This window comes from Notamacropus eugenii, chromosome 5 (assembly GCF_028372415.1).
Source record: "Notamacropus eugenii isolate mMacEug1 chromosome 5, mMacEug1.pri_v2, whole genome shotgun sequence".
NCBI lineage: Eukaryota > Metazoa > Chordata > Mammalia > Diprotodontia > Macropodidae > Notamacropus > Notamacropus eugenii.
Window position 1 is genome coordinate 323,850,393 of NC_092876.1, and position 24,794 is coordinate 323,875,186.

A 24,794-nucleotide genomic window follows, 5' to 3' on the forward strand; every position below is an offset into this window, starting at 1 on the left:
GAGCCTTTTTTTGATAGAAAGAGAGAATTAGCTAACTGGAGTGTAGATGGATCTAAAGTTTCAGCCCTGGGGGTGCTGGGATGAACCGGTCTGCTTGGACCTGGGTTGTGTTTTGGAGGATGGAAGGGTGAAGGAAGGAAAATGTAAAGAACTAGCATAATGAAAACCAAACATTTTGGAGGTAGAATGTCCCATTGTTTTTGTCTTGATTTCACCAAACCTTATGTCCCTTTTCCTGAAAGAGTTATATAAGATAGATTCCTAATTTTTTTGATTAAAGAAGTGTTAAAATTATGTGTCTACTATTGTTTTGAGATTTTTAGAGAGAGAATTTCAAAAGTTCCTTTATGAACAATCCTGACAAATGCCCCTTAAATCTGTAAATCATTGATCTAGAATTAGAGATCCTAAGGACAGGAGAGAAAAGACCAAGGACTGTAAGGTATATATGAACAGGAAAGGAGGAAGAGAGAGTATTGGGTATTAGGGACAAGGGGGGGGAGCTCTTGGGATTAGAGAGTGTGTGGAGATTCAGCGGGGGAAAATCGGCCATGGAGTTAGACAAGTTGGGAGGGAGGCTACAGGTTTTAGTCCAATAGTCCCAGAAGTTTAGGGTAAATTAGTCTATAAAATCCAGATGTTTTCTCATAAATGACCAGCAGATGGCAGCCGAGTAGAGACAATGGTGCTACACTCCCAGTCCTACAATGTTATTCTGTGAAAACAGGAAGAAAACATTACATCCATTCTAGTGCCAATAAAGCTGTTTATTAGCTGAATTTCAATGCTTGGCATTTTAAGGGCAGTCATTGGGCATACAGTTGCATCTGCCATTGAGTAAGCATTCTTGGATTTCATCATGTGACTTGGAGGGTATCAAGAAGATTCTCTCTACCCCCTTTCAAACACACGGACCCCACTGGCCAGTTACAAGGCTTGAAAATTTTTTTTAAAAGTCACTATAGGGTCATTTCTTTGGATTAAGAATCAGCCTGTCCAGATTCCTCTTTTGAAATACAAACACTCTGGGGGTAGGTAATACATTTAGTATCTAACACTAAACTGTGTAACAGGAATGTCCAGGGAGAAATGAGTTTGTTGCTGAAATGGAGGGAAAAGACAGCCAGAGAGAACACGGAGTGGGTGTGAGAGGATGATGAAGAGAAACTGCTGATTCCACTGCTGAGGCACACGTGCATGAGAAGCAAATGATCCTTCACAAAGCATGGTTTCTGTAAAGTGATGGTATCAGGCTTTGTGAGACACAGAGGTATCCTCAGGAACACTTGAGTTCAAGTACCCGCTGTGAGTCAGTGACTCTGGGTAAGTTATATTGAACCTTATTACTCTGGACAGTCGTGTAAGACTAAAAACTGCGGAGGAGATGTATTGGTTGAGGATGTTCTCTACTCCTACAGGGAAAGTACCCACTACGCATGTTTAATAGAGTTAATTGAAGGTTTGGCACAGAGTCACAAGAGGGTGTGTGTGTGTGTGTGTGTGTGTGTGTGTGTCTGTGTGTGTGTGTGTGTGTGTGTGGTGTGTGTGTGTGTGTGTGTGTGTCTGTGTCTGTGTGTGTGTCTGTGTGTCTGTGTCTGTGTCTGTGTCTGTGTCCACATCTGCTCAACACACCAAACTTAGAGGCAAGGTTATTTTTCATTTGGGCATAGGACACTTCTGTTAAAATCTTCCTCCCTCCCTCCTTTCTTTCCTTCCTTCCTTCCTTCCTCCCTTCCTCCTTCTTAGTGACACTCAGATAACTGCAATATGCAACATTACAAGAAAAAATGTATTAGAGAATGGCAAAACAAAATCCTAGCTAAGTGAGACACAAGGAAGATAAATGTTAATGGAACAGAGAGACTTAGCATTTATGGGACATTACCCTAGGAAGGCCATTGTAAAGACACTGAAAAGGGAGATGGATTCAAGTGAAGAGCAAGAGCAGCAGACAATGGATTGTGAGTGTCTGTGCCCAAACATGACAGTACTAGATGTCTAAGGGATACGGTGGAGAAAGTGACTGAACATCATTTTCCCTCACACAAATTGTGTTTACTTAAAATGGGGGTGCAGTTATGTTGGAAGGTAAAGCCTTGGGGCTATGATTCAGCAGGATTCTGAATCATACCAATTGTCAACGGTTCAGTAGTCAAGTTGCACTAGGAAATGGAGAGGAAAGATTGCTTCGTCTCAGGAACAAAAGGATGATGGAGATTGGATGGGGACAGACATATATGGGCTCTTTGACCTTAATTTACACATGGCTCAGTGGCAAAAATAAATAATTTAATTCCATTTGAATGAGGATTATAGATTCCAGGGTACTGTGTTCAAGGGAAGGGAAGGAGGAAAAAGAGTCGATGTTACTCATAGGGAAAAACCTGCCCTCAAATACCTCTCTTGTCTGGCCTTTAAGATGATGACTAAACATCAGCAGTCATGTTTACTAGAGGCTTATTTCCTTGGGTTATCAAGATCCTCCTTATACTTTATTTTTCAAAGAAAAATCTACTTTTTCTTTCTCCTGCCTCCTGACATGTCTCTCATTAAGAACACAAGGGGAAAACCCCTCTAACATCTGTTACAAACATAGATAGCCACGTAAAACAAATCCCTACATTGTCACATCCAAAAATGTATACCTCATTCTACACTGTGAGTCAATCACCACCACCATGAGGTAGACTGAATGTTCCATAATGTTCCTTGGAAATCATGGTTGAGTCTTTGAATGGCCATTGATCAATGTTCCTAATTCTTTCAAAAGTCATTTGTTTTTACACTGTTCTTGCTTGTGTAAATTGTTATCCTAGTTTTGTGCATTCATTCTGCCTCAGTTCACACAAGTTTTTCCAGATTTCCCTGAAAGCATTTCTTTTACCATTCCTCCCAGCACAACAGCATTTCATCACATTCATATAATGTAACTTGTTCAGACATTATCCATTTGATGGGCTCCTCCTTGCTTTCCAATTTTTTGCCATCACAAAAAAAGCTGCTATGTTTATTTATAAAAATAAATATTTTTATACATATGGGTCTTTTCCCTCTTCTTTGATCTCTTTGGGGGTACAGACCTTGATGTGGTATTGCTAGGTCAAAGGGTGTGTCCATTTTAATAGCTTTTTGGGCATAGTTCCAAATTACTTTCCAGAATGGCTAGACCAATTCACAGCTCTGCCAACTGGGCATTAATGAACCTGTTTTTCCCATAGCCCTTCTAGCATTTGTCATTTTCCCTTTTTTGTCAACTTTGCTGATCTGAAGGGTGTGAGGTAGAACCAAGTTCCTTATTTTAAATGCAACTGCCTTAGAAGGGCAATGTATTACCCATTATCAGCCACAAACCTTTCGATGTGTGTTAGTTTATGATCTGGTTTTCCATCCTGATAGCTGAGATCAAGGCCCTGAGAAAAAGGGCATTGTGATTTGGGCAAGGGAAGAAGAATTAAAGTGCAATTCATTCTCGTATATTCAGCACTTAGCACAGTGACTAGTAAGCATTTAATGACTTTTTTGATGACTGACGGATAATTCAGGAGCTTTGGACACTTGACAAGACAAGGCAGGCCTGGGTAGGTGGGGAGCGCATTGGACAACATAAGGGCACTAGGAAAGAATAGTTGAAAAGGGAGATGAGGAGGCACAGGAAACAAACTTCATCTACTTTCTATAATTTTGTTGCAGATTATCCTGGATGGGACAAATCCAGATAGTAACACTGGTAGTCCAGGTAGCATAAAAAAAGAGAAATCTTAGAGTCTGCTACTTCAGACCAGAAATACAAAGGAAGACTATCTCTTGCATATTGAAAACAGAACAGAAGGAATCACTCCCCTGACTTATTTATGCTGGCAGAGCCCAGGGAAGAGATAGATGCTAGTGGTCACAAGTGAACATAAATGTTTAAGTCTTACCCGGACAAAGCTGGCAGGAAACCAGCCCTCACCATCCAGGATCCGCCCCCACCACCACTCTTTGTTGGTTGCATCCATCACTTCAATGACATCTCCAGCTTTGAATCCCAGTTCTTGGTCGTCCATGGTGACATGGTCCCAGAGTGCCTCAGCATAGACCACACTGCCATCACTAATAAGCTGTGGACAGATCCAAAAAGACACTGATGAGTAAAAACTCAACAACAACCAAGAAATTATGTACCGACTGTGTATAAGACTCTACTAGGGATAATGGAGGGGTACAAAGACATATAAGACATGATTCTTGTCCTTGAGGAATTGATGATACAGCTAGATAGACATAATGTGGGGACATGAAGCAATAAGAAAATTATTAAGCTCTAAACTTTAATTCAGATTTTAAGAGCTGTAGGATTTCATAGGATTACAGGTTTGGAGACAGAAGAAATCTCAGAAAACATCTAGTCCAGGGATGGGAAACCAGTGGCCTTGAGGCCACATGTGGACCTCTAGGTTTTCAAGTACAGCACTTGAGGACCTAGAGAGCCACATGTGGCCTCGAGGCTGCAGGTTCCCCACCCCTGAAGTTCAATCACCTCATTTCACAGATGAGGAATTTGAGGCTGATAGAAGTTAAGTAACTTGCCCAAGCTCACCCAACTGGTAAACAGGATCTGAACCCAGAGCTTTTGACTTCATTTCAGAGAAGGAGGCAGTGGTGGCTGGAAAAGTTAAGGGAGCCTTCATACCTAAGGTAAGACTTGAAAAATGGGCAGGATTTACATAGCTTGAGCAATTCCAAGTTATGTCAGCAGAACAAAAACGTTCTTGCTGACATCACAGATTATTTCATTTTTTTTTTTTGAAACTGGTTCTCAGTATCTTAGTCAAACTGGACATGCAGCAGTCACTTATGGGCACAATCTTACCACTGATTAGCACAGAAACTTGGACCCATTCCATTTTGACTTGGGCCCCTCCTTAGGCAAGCTGGTGGCCCCCCATTTCCAGTGGCTCACCATATTGTTACTGGATTCAGGGCAGACACCTGATCAGTTTTATTCCTACTGGGGTCAGAACCCTCAGACTCCAGTGATCCATCAGTTTCACCCTCCACTCTTAGTAGACATTATAGGGGTGGACCACCACAGTGGGCACAATTATTTTTGAGAGAGAACACAGGACTGATCGCACAGTGGGTACCCAACAAAAGTTTGTTGAATTGAAACTCTTTTCATATTTCTCCAAGGAGGTAGGTGGGGTCAATAAAAGCTCTCTTCACAAAAGCAAAAGTAAATTCCTTGAGAAGAACAAAGGTATGAAGACAAAATATACTCAGAAGATAGAAATACAAAACAAAACCACAGTGAACATGATTCTCCATAGCAAAAGGTATATCTTTGAACATGTATAACCTATATATGATTAAAAAAAGAAAATGGTACTACCTTTTGAATCATATTTTATTTTCCCCAGTTAAACATAAAGACAATTTTTACCATTCATTTAAAAACGTTTTTGAGTTCTATATTGCCTCTCTCCTTCCCTCACCTCTTCCTTCTCTGAGACAGTAAGCAATTTGATATAGGTTATACATGTTCCGTCATGCAAAACATATCATCATATTAGTCATCTTGTTAAAGAAGAGACAGACCCAAACGAAAAAAAACACACAAAAAATGCAGTAAACTTCGATACATGCGGTACTATTTTCAATGGGAACATTTATTATTAGAGCAAGTGTGTCAAGTGTGCAAGCTTTATTTTCATTTGTGATAGGTTGCTGCTATCTCCCCCAGCCCACCTCATTGCCTGTGGAAACCACTACCAGACACTTTCCATAGGAGCTAGAATAGTCACAGCCGTTTGCTTCTTAAAAACCTCTCTGGCTGGGGAAGGCTTCCTAGCCTCACCTCTCCAAGACTTGCATTTTCTCCTTTTCTGATGTAGTAGAGGCTACCAGATTCCTACGTCTGAGGAAGATGGGGAAATGATTTCTTTCATTTTGCCAAGGGACACACAAGTTAGCTGACCAATAGAAAGCTAACCCATACAAAGTAACTGACAGTATGGGCAACTTGCCTGTTTACAAAACAGCCCCAGAGAACAGATGATGCTGGTCCTGGAGTCAGGAAGATCTGAATTCCAATTGAGCCTCAGACACTTACTAGCTGTCTACTAGCCAGGCAAGTCCCTTAACTTTTGTTTGCCTCAGTTTCCTCACCTATGAAATGGAAATAATAATAGCACCTGCCTCCCAGGGCTGTTGTGAAGATCAAATAAGAGAAGAATTTGAAAGCACATAGCACCCTGCCTAGCAAAGCTAGCTATGATGATGATGAAGATGATGATGATGATGATGATGTCACCACTACCAGGGCTCCCCAGGGAAAAAAAAGTGTTCCTGCTAAACTGTTCTTCACTTTACCCCCATCCAATACCCCTGGGCACACCTTCTGTGTATGTGACAACAGGGACTGTATCTTTGTATCTCTAGAGCTCAACAAAGTGCCTAGCATATAATAAGAGCTTAATAAATGTTTACCTACTGACTGACAATATTTGGATAGCACTTTCCATACTGTCCACTTCTATTCCATCAGACTAGTCTTATCTCTGCCCCTTGTACAACATGCCCATTCTATCTTCACTCTATTTATGTTTGCCTTTTCTCTTGTTGGAAATTCCCTCCCCAATCCTTTCTGTCTATTCAATTTCTAGGCAAGCTTCATGACCCAACCAAGATCCATCTCTGCCATGAAGTCTTGCCTGATCACTCAAGCTCTACGATAATTTTGCATGGGATGTATTTGACTGCTCATTTGTCCTATAACTTTGTCCTCTGTTGCTCTGTTTCATGTATCTTTTCTCAACAACTACACAAGCGTAGTTAATAATCTTACCTGTAGTTAATAATCCTATCTGAAGGCAGGAATCCCAGTCCACCTATCTCTACAATCAGTCAGTACTTAAATGATCTTATTGATTGAATTCCAGGTTCTAGGCAACCACCTAAATGCCCACTAGTCTTTCCAATGAAATGGAGTAAATAAAGCACCAAAAAAAGCATGTCAACTTGGCACAAGAACCTTTGCTTAGTCATAAGCAGGTTCAGGTCCATTTTTGTCCATGTTTAGTTTTGAACTATAATAAAAAAATTTTGTTTATGGAAGGCTAGATTTCAGAACTGAAAGAGATCTTCTCCAGGGGTTATTAAAGTTTTTTTAAAAAATGCCATGGGCCCTCTTGGCAGTCTGGTGAAGACTATCTATTCTCAGAATCATTTTTAAAAATGAATAAAATAAAATACCTAGGATTAAAGAGGGAACCAATTGTATTGAAGTATAGTTTGTCTATCTATCTATCTATCTTTAACAAGTTCATAGATTCTAGGTTAAGAATTCCTGATCTAGTTCCAATCCCACATTTTACTCATGTGAAAATTAAGACCTAGAGAGGTTAAGTTACTGGTTTATAGTCACACAGGTAGCAGGTTATCCACTTCACATAGTGGATAGACATCTAGCCTTGAAGTCAGAAAGTGGATAAAATAAAAATAAGCTAACCTCTAACCCTATAGCAAGCTACAGGGGTTGCATGATCCCTTTTCCAATCAGAAGCTAAGACCTAAGCCAAGTCTTGGTTCCTTCGGAAAGTCTTCCCAACTATACTTTTGATTCCCTATTCTTTGACCTCTTTTAGTGTTTTAATATTGAGCACTTGACTATGATACTTTCACTGTTCTTGGTTTTTTGCATGTTAACTCTTTCACTAAGGAGATTATAAGCTCCCTGAGGGCATAATTGTGTCTTGTCCTCTTATTTTCACTACAGGGCCTGGCATGGTGTCAAACATTGTAAATGCTCAGTTAGTGAATGACTGACTGACTGATATACTCCCCACTATCTTCCAGGGCAATCTGGAAGACTTGAACCTTCTAGGTCTTAGATCCTTCATTTAAAACAGACATATTCATATCTATACCCTCTACCACGCAGGGGTGCCATGATGTTTATGAAAGCTTCAGTGTGATAAAAACATTAGACACTATTAAACCAGAGATTAACAGATACAACACTTCAATATGGTAGGTGGGAGTCTCATAGCAACCGCCTGCCACTTGGGATTTAGAGAATGCATGGTTATCTGGACAGGGATTGCATCATCACCATTATTCCTATCACTTACATAAAACATTTAATAATACTGGCTGTTGGTGTATGTGAAGGCCAGGTAACATACCATGGAAGATACATAAGCATAACAGCACTAAAACCTTTTTCAGGAGGTCCCTTATACACAGACAGAAAGGAAACAGGGTATCACATGATTTATAAGTGGAGGGGCTGATACTGACAGGGGAGGAACACCTCTATGAGTCACAGGTGGGGAGGAACACCTCTCAAGAGCAGGGACCCTATTTTCTTCTGTGTCCCTCATAGCCAAGGGGAACTCAATTTACAATCAATTTTTACTGAAACTTTCTGCTTAGTACAGTCCCTGGAATCTAGTAGGTGCTTAATAAATAACTGTTGATCGACTGATTGGTAAAAACAATTGATTTCATAAGTATGGAATGGTGAAAAACAGTAGAGTCAAGTAGAAGAATATATTTGTTTAATATAGTGTGAAACACTGGACTTCAAATTGGAAGACTTGTATTTGAATCTAGACTTGGTCACCACCTATTATTACCTGTTTGGCCTGTGGCAGGTCACTTAATGGCCCTGAGCTTAACCTCAGTGCCCCCACCTGTAAAATGGGCATATTAGTACTTGTCTTACTTTCCTCACAGGGCTGTTGTGAGGATTCAGTGAAATTATTTATACACACATATACATACATACACATATATGTGTGTATATGTATATATATAGACAGACAGACAGACAGAGACAGCAATAGAGACACAGAGACAGAGACACAGAGAGACAAAGAGAGAGACAGACAAACAGAGAAAGAGAGAATCAATATAGTCATCAGTAAATACTTGCGACTTGATTTTTCCAGTTGTCAGTTGCTGACATTTGGGGAGTTGTTTTAGTCAAGGGGAAAGACCACTCTGAGAACTGGGGTAAAGAAATGAAAAGTATAGTATTCACCTAAGAAGGGAGCAAAGACTCTGTGGCAGAATGACTAGATGAGAGGGAGAATGATTAAGTGTTATTAGTTATTAATGGACTCATTATGCATTTGGGAAATCAAAAGCCAGTGATAGGATATGAATTTCTTCAGCTTCCTAAAGGACTTAGGGCTGGAGTTTGGCTCTGAATCAAGTCTCCAGAAACCATCTTTGATCTTTTTGTACCCACCTCATCACTCAACCAAAACTGCTCTCATCAAAATGACCAATCATCTCTTAACTGCCAAATCTGATAGTCTTTTCTCTTTCTTCTATACCTACAACTGTATCCAAAGCTGTTAAATACCCTCTCCTCCTGGTTATTCTCTCTTCTCTAGGACTTTTCTGTCTCTATTCCATCAATCTTTTTTCACTTTGGAGATTTCTTCACCCCTGTTTCCCCCTCCCCCAATTGGTGAATTCCTGACCAGAACCATCATTTAAGAAATAACCAAGGCCACTCACTTTTCTCCTGGCTCCACTCCTGACTCTGCTTGGGTATCTCATCATCACACCTCCTATTTTCAGCCCCTTTTCTGCATTGTCTTTCCTCATTAGAATGAAAGTTCCTTGAGAACAGAGATTATTTATTTTTTTTGCTTTTATTTGTATCCGTACAGTATTTAATAAATGCTCTACCTACCTACCTACCTATGCCAAGATACTACTGTCCTTATTATTGTACTTGTGTGACTACACCTCAGTCTCCTTTGTGGGATCATCCTATGTATCACATTCCCTACCCGTAAGTGTGCCCCAAAGCTCTGGCCTGTGCATCCTTTTCCTCTCTCTCTACTCTTCGTTAGGTGGGTTCATCAGCTGCTATGGGTTGTGTTATCATCCCTTCACATGACTCATCAATCTATAAATCCAGCTCCATTATCTCCCAAACTCTAGTTGAGCATCACCAACTGTCTATTAGACATTTCAAATAGGATATCCCAGAGGCATCTCAAACTTAATGTATCCAAAACAGAATTCATATTTGCCCCCCAACCTACACCTTTTCCAAATTTCCCTGTTCATTCAAGGCACTACAATTCTCGTCTCCCAGATTTGTAGCTTAAGCATTATTCTTCATTCCTCACTGTTCCTCAACCCATATAACCAATCAATTGCCAATCTTGCCATCTCTACCTCTACAACATTTCTTGCACTTGATTCTTTCTTTTTATTCACATAGCCACTGCCTTGTCTGAGGCCCTCATCACCTCTTGTCCGGATTTCTGCAGTAGCCTTCCAACTTGTTCGTCTTCCTGCCTCAAGCCTTTCCCCACTCCATTGCATCCTCTACACAGCTGTCAAAGGGATTTTCCCTGAGCCCAAATCTAACCTCGTATTTCCCTACTCAACAAACTACAATAAAGTTCCCCATTACCTCCAAGATAAAATACAAACTCCTCAATTTAAAGTTCATCACTACTTAGCTTTCCAGACTCAGTGGACATTACTTCCCATCTGCCATCCAGGCAAACTGGCCTTTTCTTTGTTCCTCATACATGGCAAGGCACCTGTCTTCTCTGTGATTTACACTGGCCTTCTTCAATGTGTGGAAAATATATTCTCCTCACCCTGCCTCTAAAATTCTTCTCTTCCTTTAAAATGAATATTAAGTACTACTTTCTCTATGAAGCCTTTCCTGACTGTTTCAACCGCTAGTGCCATCCATTCCTAATCATGCTGTACTTATTCTCTATTTTTTTATACACTTGTGGTCTCCCATTAGAATGTAAACTGCTTAAGAGAAGAGTCTGTTCTATTCTTTGTATTTTTACCCCAGGGTCTAACTCTATCATAGTGTCTGGTATACAGTAAGTGGTTAATAATTGCCTAGGTGATGGGATAATCTAATGAAATATTAATTTTTCACATCAGTCATGAATATTTATGATATGAGTTAGTGACTAGGAAAGGTAGGCAAAGAGTATCCAAAAGGCCCAACCAAGGTTAAGATAGTGTTATGGGAAAGACAAAGAAATAGAAGACACAGAATCCCTCCTTTGAGGGAATATATAATTTTGTTGAGAAAACAAGACTAGTTAGTGTCATAAAAGTTTAATACAATATGAGGCTATGTGATGATTATGTGTCAAAATGAATTGTTGAAAAAATTAAGGTCAAAGGAGGGAGAGAGTTGTGTGTGCTAGAAGGGTCAAGGGAGTCTTCTTGGAAAGGGGAACTTGAGCAGGGGCTTGAGAGACAGATAGAAGCTGAGAGAAGAAAGAGAACACAGAGAAAAGAGAATATCCCAGGAAGAAGGAACAGAATGAAAAGAGGCAGGGTTACAGACACTGGATGAAGCTAGCTCTTAAAAAGTAGAGGTGATTATTAAATTTTCAGTGTGAGCATTTATACCCCAGAAGTCAGCAAACCCTACAAATCAGGGCTTGACTTACTGTTTTGTTGATAGTTTTAGAATTGAGAAAGTGATGGATGAAAAGTTAATAATTCAGGGGCAGCTAGGTGGTGCAGTGAATAAAGCTCTGGCCCTGAAATCAAGAGGACCCAAGTTCAAATCCATTCTCAGACACTTATGAGCTGTGTGATCTTGTGCAAGTCACTTTACCCTGATTGCCTCCAAAACAAAAAGCAAGCAAAAAAGTTAATAATTCAGATTAAACTTAAAACTGTGTCATGGGCACATTCCTACCCCCTCTTCCCAACCAGTGTAAGTGCTGGTCATGAGACATTTACCAGTATACATCTAGATGGAAACATGCCCAGTGTGTGTTGAAGTTGAGTGTGGACATTGCCTGACTCAGTGTCATATGGATACTCATGGAATGCAAGGATGAGTTGCAGCAAGGCATAGAAATAATGCCATCTGTAAGGGCAGAGGATGGGCTTACCCATCTCCACTCTCTATCCAAAGTACAAGACCCTTCCTCACTTATCCATGATAAAAACCAGTGATCAACATTGCCTAAATTTTATATTATCTGTTTCCTATGTGCTTTCAGAGAGGACCAGGTAGCAGAAAGTACAAGAAGCTCTGTTCTGTGAGCTGGGGCTCTTTTCTGTAGCACAGATCTCCTAAGGTCATCTTGTCCTGACGTAGCACCTGCTTCTCTGCAGGCCCCTTTGGGGAAGAAGGGAGAACATAGGGAAGGAACCTGATGAGCTTATTCTAAGGCTTTTGGATGGTCAGTTACCTAACTTGAAGGCAGCTAGGTGGAACAGTGGGTAGATGCTGGGCTTTGAATCAGGAAGACCTGAATTCAAATGTTACCTCAGACACATTAATTTTGTGACTCTCAACAAGTCACTTAACTGCTGCCTGACTCAGTTTCTTTATCTGTAAAATGAGGATAATATTGGCACCTACTTCTCAGGGCTGTTAAAAGGATGAAATAAGATAATATCTGTAACATGATCTGCAAACCTGAAAACACTATGTAAAGTTATCTATTATTATTAAATGCTGCCTGACAAATTTTGGAGAGAGCCTTTCAGAAGCATTATATTTTATAATCTGAGAGAACTCAGAACATCTCTCGAGATTTAAATAATAATAATATTTGTTCTCTCCAAACATGGGAGTATAAGGACATGTGCACAAGAGTCTTTGGAATGGCAGCATTCTCACCCTCCTCCTGTCCATCAGTCCTGCCTTTAGCTTGGCCCTCACAACCATCATCTGGAGAAGCAATGCCAGTACAGAAGGGACCTACTATACCTACCTACCAATTGCCAACCGTCACTCACTGGGCAGGTGGATCAGCCTAGCTGAAGTAGTATGGTACCCTGAGGGACAGAGAGGAAGCAGCAATGTGCCAGGAAATTCAAACCACCACCTTGCCCACTATCTTTCTTTAGACCTTGGTGGAGAAAGCTTAAGAACCTGAGCCTACAAGCATTGGGAAGATCAGTGTCCCCTAAACCACCAGCCTTCCTGTAGTGCAGCCCTTACATTCATCATCTGGGGAAGCAGCTCCTGTAGAGAAAGGGCCCAGTCATCTCCACCAATTCCTAACCAACCACATTCACCAGGCAGGTAGGACAGCTGAAGGGTATCCTGAGGGAGAGACAGGAGACAATATGTGCCCGGCAAGTCAAACCATCACTACAACCCTGACCACTGTCTCTCTTCTTGGTCCCCGATGGAGACAGATCAGGACCTCGAACTCAAGAGTCTTGTAATAGAAATACTTCCAGCTCAGTGTCCACAGCCAGCATCCTGAGAAGCAGCCTTTGTGAAGATACAGCCTGACAACTAGTCCTGTAGGTTCTATGTAGTGAAGACCCAGAAAAGAAAGTCCTTGTCACTGTAAAATTGCTCAACATCAAAAACTGATATTATTTTATCAGTTGAAATAACATTAAGAAAACACATAACCATCTGTTTTGCCACTGCATTCTAAGGACCATGGGATATTTCCATCTGACCTGCAGCTGAAAACTTCCATATGGGTTGTCTTCTCCATTAGAATGTGAGCTCCTTGTAAGTAGGGCTTGTGCTTAGCACATGGTATGTGGTTTAGAAATACTGCTTTCATCCATTCATTCTTGAGCAAATGGCACATGGAAGCCAGTCCCATAGTCCTTCCAGCTATGGATTTTGTCTCTGATGGGGATACTGGTGCTCTTTGAGAGGAGGCATTACTGTGTACCATGAGAGGGCAGCATAGTGTAATGGAAAGAGAAGTGGAATCGGAGGCAGGAGACTGAGGTTTGGATCCCAGGTCTGCTGCTGATTAGCTGTTCGACTACACTGTTTGATCACTGGGAGCAAAGCAGGGCAGAGACGTCCCTACATTTGCCTCTAGTTCCTATCTGCTTTCTTTTCCCTTTTCCATACCTCCCTATCCTCTACCCCACCATACCCTCCAGACATTTTTTTTTTTTTTTTGCTATGGAGCTGTTAAATATATCTGGGAAGCTGAATCTTCCCCAATCCCTTTCTATTCCCCTCTGATATTTGCATAAGGTTAAACAAATTTTAATTATAGCGAGTAAGACTGAAGCTGAACATAAGGAAAAATTTTCTTTAGCTGCTTGTTTCCTTGCAGGCCCTGGCTGGCATGGAGTTGTCTCTTCTATTCCATAAATTCTTAAGGAAAATGGCTGATATCCCCTCTGCACCTCAGTTTCCTCATCTGTAAAATGTGGGGGTTCAACATTACCTCTCAGCTTCCTTAACAGCTCTAAATCTTATATCATTCTATCTGAGCTTGTATCTTCAAACGCTGTAAAATAGGAATGTAACAGTAGCTTGCAGAGTTTTTGTGAGGAAACTGAACTGAAAAGTGCTACTGATGAAACTTATTATGACCACTTCACAGGCTAAGGACAAATATTTTTCAATTTTTTATCAATTTTATCCATTTCCTATCCTGTTATAGGTCTCATAGATATAAATTTATTAATTCACCTTAGTTAAATCTAACAAATACCTATTTAAGATACTAGGGTTATACAGGCCAAATAAGACACAGCTGCTGTCCTCACAGAACTTTCAAATCTATAAAGAGAGAGAAGACAGTGAGAAGCTTATAGACAACTTGGGTCATTGGTTGGAATGGATGACCTCTGATGTGCTTTCCAATGTCAAGATTCTAAGAAAGCTACTTCTACACACAAAAAAGCTAGAGTACAAAGAAGAATGAAATAAATGCTATAAAGGAGTTATAAGCGAAGTATGATTGTGGCAAGGAGGAAGGATAGATTGCTTTTAGCCAAGGCAATCTGGGAAGGCTTCATGTAGGAGGTGGTATTTGAGCTGGGCCTTTAAGAATGAAAGGCATTTCAAAACAGCCAGCAACATTCTTTTGAAATAGAGTTCTATTCCCCTTTGGGTGAGAAGGCCTGCCTACCTTTTATTTGTCTTAAATATACCTCTTTCAAGTCCCAAGACCATTGTATTACAGGATCTAGAGAACATTCCAGAAGAATGCAAATTCCTTCAGAACAGAGACAGTTTGTTTTTGTCTTTGAATCTCCAAGGGTCTCAAAATACCAGATAATTAGTGTTATTTTAAAAATTTAATTTGAAAGCTACATTCTTCTATCTCCTTCATAAATGTTTAGATTTCAGTTATAATCCTTTTCTGCTTCCTTCTCTCCAGATGAAAAAGGTCTAATCACTTCTCCCAATTGTCATGAATTCTTATTGCCACCAATAGTTTAATATTTAATATTATGACCCAGTGAAGTTAATGGGTCTTCCACAGGCAAGGCTAGGTTCTTGGTTTTGGAGTTGCTGTGGAGGATTCAGGGGGCAGGGCTAATAATGTCCACTCTTCACATACAAGAAAAACTGAGTGAAGCATGGGGGTGGGAGGTGGGGATGGTGGAAGAGTAGGAAATGAATTAGCCTGGAAGAGTTTTGAGAAGCTCAGACCCTGTAGTCCCACAAAGATCAAAATTTTCCAAATGCTGTCCTTAGAGTCTTTGGAAAATTCAAATGTCAGGATCTAAGATGAAGCAGGTTAGCAACCTTTGGATAGAGAGGTGATGGGCTCAAGATGTAGAATGAGATGTGTACTTTTGGATGTGGCCAATGTGGGAAATGGCTTTGCCTGACTATGCATATTTGATATGAGGGTTTTATCTTTTTTTTTTCTTTTTTTTTGCTCAGTTGAGGGGGAGATGAAAGGGAGAGAAAATAAATGCTTTTTAATTTAAAACATTTTTGAAAAGAAAATATTGATGTTGAGGAGGAAAGTTATAATGACAATGATCTTCTCTGGGTTCTTTCTTTTCTCCACACTATTTCTTGGCAATCTCATCCATTTTCAAGGCTTCAACCATTAGCTCTATGTAGAAGCCTCTAAAATCTTGATTTCTGCCTCAAACTTTCCCAGGATTTCAGATCCACATCTCCAATTGCTTCCTAGATAATTCCATGAAGATAACCCCATGGCATCTCAAACTCAATGTATTCAAATAAAACTTACTATCTTTCCCCCAAAGCTAACCCACCCTACTGATTTCACGATGGCTATAAATAAATACATGACCACCATACATCTAGGCTCCCAGACTAGAAACCTCCATTTTTATCTTTCATTCTTCTCCCTTAGCAGATACACTATACTTTGACTCCAAAACAATGATGAAATTTTGGTCCTTTTTGAGAATGAAGGACAACAACCAACCAACTAATCTGCCTTTCCTCCCATATTCAATCAGTTCATGTTAATTCTACTTCCCCAAACCTCTAGTTTCTCTTTCCTTTGTGCTACTCTCACTTCAGCTTCCCCACTGCAGATCGTTACCACCACTCACTCAGGTTACACTGAAATAGCTTCCCCTTGCCCCTCCAGTTTGCACTCGTCTAATAATCCATCCCTCACACCACTACCATAGCAATGGCAATTCTTTATGTACAGGTCTGATCATGCTACCCCTCTGCTCAAAACCCTTCGGTGGCTCCCTAAGTCCTATTAAATAAAGTTGAAATGCCTAGTCTGGCATTCAAGGGCCTCTCTACAAATGGCTACTTCCCTACTTCACATACTGTATTCCACAGGATGTATTCTATATTCTAGCTAAAGTGGATCACTCAAGGGCCTTCATACTAGTTCTACGCTTTCTTGCTTCCATGCTTTAACTCATATTATTCTTCATGCCTCCTCAGCTCTGTATCTTTTAAAATCTTATCCAATTGCAAGAACCAGGTCAAATGCCATCTCTTCCTGGAAGCTTTCATTGATACCATCAAGTCAGAAATAATTGTTTTCTGGTCTGGCATAGTACTTTTAACCTAATTTACATACTTTTTTAATATTCTATTTTGTACTGACAATCTGGCATAGTGGAGAGAGAAATGGCTTCAAAGACAGGAGGACCTGGGTCTAAGTCCTGTTTCTGACACAGTCTAGTTCTGAGACCCTGGGAAAATCATTTAACCTCAGTGCTCTGGGCAACTTTCCAAGGCTACAAATTGTGGAGAAGGTGTTCATCTGCATTGCCAGAGGGAATTTCCTCACCTGGGAATTCCCTATATCAATGAAATCAAAGGTCTGGTTCTGTTTCTATATATCATAGCTATTACATATTCATGTCATCATATTTTGTATTCATGCTTCGTTTACTTGTGTATTTGTTTTATCCCTACTAGGACCATGAACTCCATAAGAATAGAGATTCTGTTTTAATTTTTGTTTATATTTTTATATACATAAATATATATATATTTTATAATTATAAGTACAACAATTGTGCTATGCACAAGGTATGTGATTATGGAATAAATGAACGGATGGTGCTGATGGCACAGTGGAAAGGGCCCTGGGACTTGGGCTTTACCACTAGCTATTGGCGTGATTTTGAACAAGTGATTTTACCTCTTTAGGCCTCAGTATCTTCATCTGTGGGGGCAGGTAGGTGGTAAAGTGGCTGGAGTGCTAGGCCTCATCTTCCTGAGTTCAAATCCGGCCTCACACAGTAGCTGTGACCCTGGGTAAGTCACCTACCCCTGTTTACTTCAGTTTCCTCATCTGTAGAATGAACTAGAGGAGGAAATGGCAAACCACTTCAGCATCTTTGCTAAGAAAACTTCAAATGAGGTCACCTCGCACGTGGATTCTTATAATAGCTTGCCCGTAGGCCTGCCAGTTTCAAACTCTCTCCTCACTGGAATCCACTTTCCATTTATTCACCAAAATGATTTTCCTAAAGCTCAGTTTCAACCATACCACTCCCCACTCAATAAACTCTAGTAGTTCCCTATTGCTTCCAGAATCAAATACAAAATCCTCTGGCATTCAGGGTCCTTCATAACCTACTTCCCTCCTACCTTTCCAGACTTCGTATACCTTACTCCCCACCACATTCTCTGATTCAGCAACCCTAGTCTCCTGGCTGTTACACAAAGGAGCCACTCCACCTTTCAGCTCTGGGCATTTTTTCTCTGGCTGCCCCCATCCCTGGAATGCTCTCCTTTCCCATTTCTGCCTATTGGCTTCCTTCAACTCCCAACTAAAATCGCTTCTTTTACAGGAAGCTTGTCCCAACTCCTCTTAATTTTAATGCCTTCCTATAAATGACTTGTTTTCATATGTTTGTGTATTCTTTGCTTCTCCCATTATATTGTGAGTTCCTTAAGGGCAGGGGCTCTCTTTGGCTTCTTTATGTATCCCCAGCACTTAGCACAGTCCCTGGCATATATTAGGTTAAGTGTTTTTTGATTTACAAGATCTGTGACTCTGGGAAGATCACAACCTCTGCTGCCTCAGTTTCCACATCTATAAAATGGGGATAATAATAGGACCTTCTTCCCAGGGTGGTTGTGTGGAATAAATGAGATAATATTTAGAAAACACTTTGCAAATGTTCAAGTGCTATATAAATGCTAGCTATTATCATTCATGCTTTCTGTCACTTAAGGTCTTTAAGCAGAGACTGGGAGGGATTTATGAGTGATGATGGGAAAATTCATGATAGGAGGACTGGTTAGAGGAGATGACTCTTTAGTTCCTTTAGGGAGGCCATTTGTTCCAGTGTAAGAAGTGTTTGATTCTAGTTCAAATTCCTATGGAACTTTGAGCCGGTCATTTTAGGCCTCACTTTTTAATCTGCAAACCTAGATGACCTTCAAGGAGCTTTTGAACTTGAAGTCTATGAACCTATGAACCTTTCAACTGTGGTACTTATGGTGGGGTGCTAGAATTATACCCACTTGACAGATGAGAAACCTGGGGACTAAAGAAATCAAGTTTGAAAATAGTGGGTTAGTGGTGGGAGGCAGGGCTAAAATACAATCTTCCTGATGCCTAATTCAATAGTCCTGATACCACGCCACTAACCTGGGGCCTCCAGGTCACAAGTGACCCTCAAGGTCCTCAAGCGCAGCCCTTTGACTGAATCCAAACTTCACAGAACAAATCCTTTTATCAAGGGGCTTAGTGACAAGCCTTTGTGACTTGCTGTGACATGCTGATGGCCTTTGATGGCTGTCCTGTCTGCTTCCTCTACATGGTTCTTAAAAGAGGAAGCCATTTCTGAAAAGCTGACTGCTGGCAATAGCCTGTCTCTTAGTAGTGAATCTTTATATAGCACTTTCAGATTTGCAAAGTGCTTTATCCTTATCTCACTTGATCCCTGGGCAGTCTGTCTCCTCCTCCTTCCCCACCACCCTTTGCACTAAAGGGAGGAATAGCAGGCCCTGGCTGTTCTGTTCAGATGTTCAGTACAGTTCCTGGGGAGAGGGGGAGCAGTGATGTCATTTACACTGAATTTGAAGCAGCAGCAAAATCTAATGGCTTTTTATTACTTCGGGTCCTGAGGAAGCTTCCACAGGGCAACACCATAGAGCCTGAACACCTCCTAGGTCTGAGGGGCAATCAAGATGCCGTCCTAGCTTCGTTCTCTTCCTCTCTGTCTCCTGTTTCTCCAGCTTATCATTTGAACTTTCTCTTTTTCTCCCCTCCATCAGTCACTCTGTCTCTGTCTCTCTTTCACCGCCTGTCTGCTTTCTCTTCTCGGTTTTCTTCTATCAGACTTGGCTTCTGCCCAGAACAGCAGCCAGGGGGGTATGACTCATCTCTCTTTCTTATAACTGTGCAGACCTCTTCTCCCTGAAGCCCATCTGAATAAACTCCTGCTACAAATATACAATGATCAGCAACTTCCTCCTTCCTTCCTTCATAGCCTGCTGGGTATCCAGTCCCAGGGAGAATTAGCAAGAATAATGGCAGACGTTTATAGGTTTGCAAAACACTATACATACACACACACATATATAATAATTGCATGCATATGTTATATATAGTATATATATGTACATATTTTAATATATTAATTAAATGCATGATTATATTAAATAATATACATTTATATATACATATATAATTATATATAACTATATATATAAAATCTCCTTGAGCCTTTCAACATAGGAGGTGAATATTACAGATTTCATATCCTTATTTTATTGATGAGTAAATGGAAATTCAAATAAGTGAATGCAGAATATTGAAAAGGCCACTTGATTTGGACAGAGGACAAAGGTTTGAATCTTAATCAAGCAACATGCATTTATTAAGCAACAATGCATGTAAAATATAGGGATTCAAAGACAAAACTGAAACCATTACAGATATGTTTGCATAAGATATATACAAAATAAATGTGAGATAATTTTTTGAGGGGCGGAGTTGTAGCAATTAGGTGGTGGTAGGCGCAGAAAAAGCTTCCTATAGAAGGCAATGCCTGAGCTGAGCTTTGAAAGAAACTAGGGATACTGAGAAGATGAACTGAGGAAGGAATACATTCTAGGCATGGCAGGCAGCTTGTGCGAAAAAGGAAGGAAACTAGATGAGATACAGCATTCGTTGTAAGTGCTGTTCACTAACGGTGTGAGCCTGGATATGTCACTTAGCCCTTCAAGGCCTCAGTTTGTTCAGCTATAAAACGATGGGACTGGAATGGATGACTTCTGAGGATCCTAGGACTTGTTCATGGTCATATGCCCAGTAAATATTACCCATGGATTTCCAGATCTCTTCCTTACTGCCTCCTAGTCCAAAACATTTTCTACTAGACCTCATTGTCCTTCCTTTTACCTGGCAGCAGGTAAGAACCCAAGAAATATGGACTAAATAACAGTTCTACCTTCTTTCAGAGAAGCAGGGAAAGTGAGACCAGAGCTAAAGTTGGAGTCAGAATTGGGTAGGATTACTGAATTTGCAACTTACTAGTCATGCAACCTTATGTAAATCACCTGGCATCTCTGAACATAGTGTACATACTAACATATACACACATATGTATAAAGACACATCCATATACATATCCCTATATACATACACATATATATTCAGGACAGGTAGGTAGTGCAGTGGATGAAGCACCAAGCCTGAAGTTAGGAAAATCAGAGTTCAAATATGACTTCAGACACTTACTAGCTGTGTGACCCTGACCAAATTACTTAACCTCTGTTTGCCTTAGTTTTCTCATCTGTAAAATCAGTATAAAAATGGCACCTACCTCCCAGGGTGGTTGTGAGGACCAAAGGAGAAAACTACAAAGTGTTTAGCACAGTACGTGGCACATGGTAAGCACTATATAATGTTAGGTGTTATAATCATTATAATATTTCTATATTCCTCTTCTATAAAATGGGGAATAAGTTTTTTGTGAAGATCCAATGAGATTCCTCATTATACCTGGATTTTCAAGTTATTAGCTTGTGCAAATCACTTAATATCTCTGAAAAACCCTCCCCCCACCCCATTTGTGTATGTCTCTCTTGATATATAGACACACACAATGCATTTACATATACATATTCTTACACACACAAACTCCTATGTACATATCTATATGCACACATATGATATATGGTACATATACATATACATATGATATATACGTATCTGACAAATAATATAGATTAATACATAGTAAATGCCAAATGAGTGGTGCTAACAGTAAATGCTACAGAAATTCAGAGAAGCAAGAATAACTGTGGTTTGGCAGAAGTAAGGCAAAGCCTCATGGAGGAAGTGGAATGTGGAGGATGAAAATCTCACTAGAGATAATGATATGAACAGAGATGTAAGGATGGAAATGGGCAGAGATGGATTACCCATTTTCAAAGACTCAGGCATAATAAAATATACTCAGCAACAAAGCTGGAATAAGCATAACTGGATATTCCTTTATGATTGAGAAGCTGCTTCAGGATCCTGTGGTGCCTCAGGGTCATTACTATGAGCATAATTGGCAGTATAGCCATAGTTAGCTAGAATTTAACTCTCCAGAGTTTTTAATGGCAATTTTTTGCCCTTGGGTTTGATTTTTAGGAGGATGAAACAGATTCAAAGAAAATAAGCTAAGACAACAGATTTCTTTAAAAGTCTGACAGACTTCTACAGTGGCAAAAAATAGAAAAAAAGGATAAAATTCAATGTTGGCAGGGCTGTCTTGAAACAGGCTCTCCAGTATTGCAGACTGCTGCAACATTTTGGAGAGCAATATGGAGATATGTAACAAAAGTCGATGAAAAAATAAGAAAATTAATCACTTTCTGGCCCAGAGATCTCATTTCCAGAAATCTATCCCAAAAAATATCATAAAAGTAAAAAATGATTATCTGTATAATCATATTCATAGATACTCTATTGATAATAGCAAAAAAAATGGCAACAAGACATCTGTTCAATGACTGAAAAATGGATAAATTATGGTATATTAATGTAATGGGCTATTATGGTGCTTTTTAAAAAACTAAGTAGGAACCACAAGGAAATATATAAATTTTTTTTGGTGAGATGCAATGCAAGCTTAGCAGAACTAGAAGAGAACAAAAAAAGAAAAGGTAGAGAACTTCAAATGTATTTGGAAAGATAAAAAATCACCTTTTTTTGCTTGATTAGTGATATATTTGGCTCTATTGACTGAAACGCTAAAGGCTTACTTCTTATTTTATGTTTGTTTTTGCTGATGGTTAGTAAATTTAAAATAATTGAAAAAAACTGGTTGAGTGGCACTGCCCATCAATAGATAAACAGTTTTGTCCGTCCTTCCAATTTTATTTTGATCATCATAAAATGTAGCTTTCAGGATTGGGTATTAGTTGAACCAATGAGTCAGGACCCCAATATGGGGAAGTGGTTGAATCCCTAACTAAGACAAACGAAAGGCAATCAGTTTGTGTTGTCCCTTGGTGTATTTATCAATTTAGTTCAGCCAATGGTTCTGAGTTGGGTGAGTGGTAGGGGAGGTCAAACAGGAGCACAAGTTCAGCAACAGAAAGCAAGCTAGCTTGGTGGGAGTAGTGATGGAGTAAGCATATGGAGGGCATACCCAAGGGAAACCTGTTGGTTCATATTGTGTGGATGGAAGAGGTGATTTGCGTATGATGTGGGCTGTACCAGTAGAAAGAGCTGGCCCGTATAAGAGAAAAGGCAGCTTCAGGAGGGGTTGACCATGTAGACCTCTAAGGTGGAATAAGGGAAGAAGATAGGTTGGCCAGGGAATTAAATGTCAAGTGACTCAAGAAGGTTAAGCTGATGGACAGCAGAGGGACTTGCCCAGATCTAGAATTTTCCATACTGTATGGCAGGAAGGTGGCACAGTGTGGAATCAAGAAGACCAGTACTCAAATGTGGTGTCAGAAACTTACTAGCTGTGTGATCCTGGGTAGGTCACTTCTCTTCTGGCTGCCTCAATTTTTTCAACTGTAAAATGGGGATAATAATAGCACCTACCTACAAGGGTGGTTGTGAGGACCAAATGGAATAAGATTTGCAAAGCACTAAGCACTGTGTCTGGCATGAAGTAGGCATTTAATAAATGTTTGTTCCTGTCCCTTTCCTTCTTCTTCCTTCTGCCACATTTTGCACTTAGGAGCTGGCCGCCAGAAACTATGAAGGGAGGTTCTGGTAAAATAACTGATAGGGTCATAAGTTAGTGTTAGAAGGGCTGTTAGAGATGAGCTCACCCTTTCATTTTATAGATGAAGAAACGAAACCCAAAGGAGTAAAGTCACTCCCCCAAGGTCACACAGGTGTAGTAGAACCAGAGGCTCAAATCTTGGTCTTTTGATTGGGAATCCAATGCTCTTTCCTTTATGCCGTACTTGCAGTGGAACTAAAACTGCTTTAATTATCAAGGTCCAGACTGAGAATAGGAATTTAGTATCAGAAAGGAGTTAAGTAAATAAAAATATTCTTTAGTTGACCAGGAATAACGAAAGGAACTTTTCTAAACTATAGCCTGATGCAATGCTAATCAGAGAGTTAAAGGTCTTTCCCACTCATTAATGGGCAAGACCATTAAGGAAAGCTTGATTAGGGGAGGCCCACACCTTTGGTTAACTTCTAATGCACTGGTTATCTAGGGTTGTGATGCCTTCTGGCTCTGAAAAGTGTATAAATGCTCTAAGGTGAGGTTATACTTTGGGACTCTTTGGAAGTGTTTGTTTGGCCAGAGGAGACTCTGTGCAGCTGCTGAGCAGCTCACAGCCACGACCCCACATCCCCCTTTGAAAACCCAGATGTAGGTGCTTCTCTGGGTGGTAACTATGTGTATATGTTCAGACAATTATCTGTCTGTGATATATGATATATGATCTGTGATGTATATATTGCTCATGGTCAGACAGTTGGAAGTCCTGTCTGTTGGTTGATCTTTGTTTCTCTGTCTGTATTTTTTCTGAAGCTCAGGGTGCTGACTGTCCCCCCTGAACTAAGTGAATGATACATGTGCTTGATTAAAGTGATGGTTGACTTCTCAAAAGTTGCCTTTCCTTTTAGAAAACTAGATCCAAGAACCTGAGGAGCAGGCCCTCCTCTGTATGCCGGGGTGCTTGCTTTTACACCTGAAAATTTTCTTATTGCTAGTATTGGAGGACAAGTACTACACCTGGAGTTATAGTTATGACCAGGGTTCATACCTTGGTTCTGCTAGATTCTAGATACAAGACCATGGGAGCCTCTCTAGGCTTCAGTTTCCTCACCTGTAAAATGAAGGGGTTAGAACAGGTGCAAACTTGAGCTCTAATTCTATGATCTTATGCCCTTCCTCTCTCTTTTTTTCAGTGTTTTATACCTCAAAGTACACATGGTTGTGATATGTTGTTACGAAAAAGCAGGAAGAACAGAGACTTTCATTTTTGGCTTTTTAGTCCTAGCAATGAATGCCTGAAAATAGTAGGCACTTGATGAATACTCTTTAATTGATTGATTCTAGAAAGGGGATATGGCCTTTAGGGACCTATAGAAACAAGGAAAGTAGTGGCAGCTTGAATCTGAAGGGGAACTAGGAAGCTAAGTGAGCCTGCAAATGAGAATTGGCGTATG

At 40.2% G+C, this 24,794-nt stretch overlaps 1 protein-coding gene across 6 annotated transcripts in view; it reads right to left on the minus strand.

The window, feature by feature from the left end:
• ARHGEF4 (Rho guanine nucleotide exchange factor 4) overlaps positions 1-24,794 on the minus strand; it is a 501,611-nt gene that overhangs the window by 21,913 nt on the left and 454,904 nt on the right. For all 6 annotated transcript variants that reach the window (XM_072613489.1, XM_072613487.1, XM_072613486.1 and 3 more), the window contains one exon: positions 3,921-4,100. In XM_072613489.1, the coding sequence (XP_072469590.1) occupies positions 3,921-4,100 (180 nt within the window). The remainder of the gene's footprint in view (positions 1-3,920; positions 4,101-24,794) is intronic.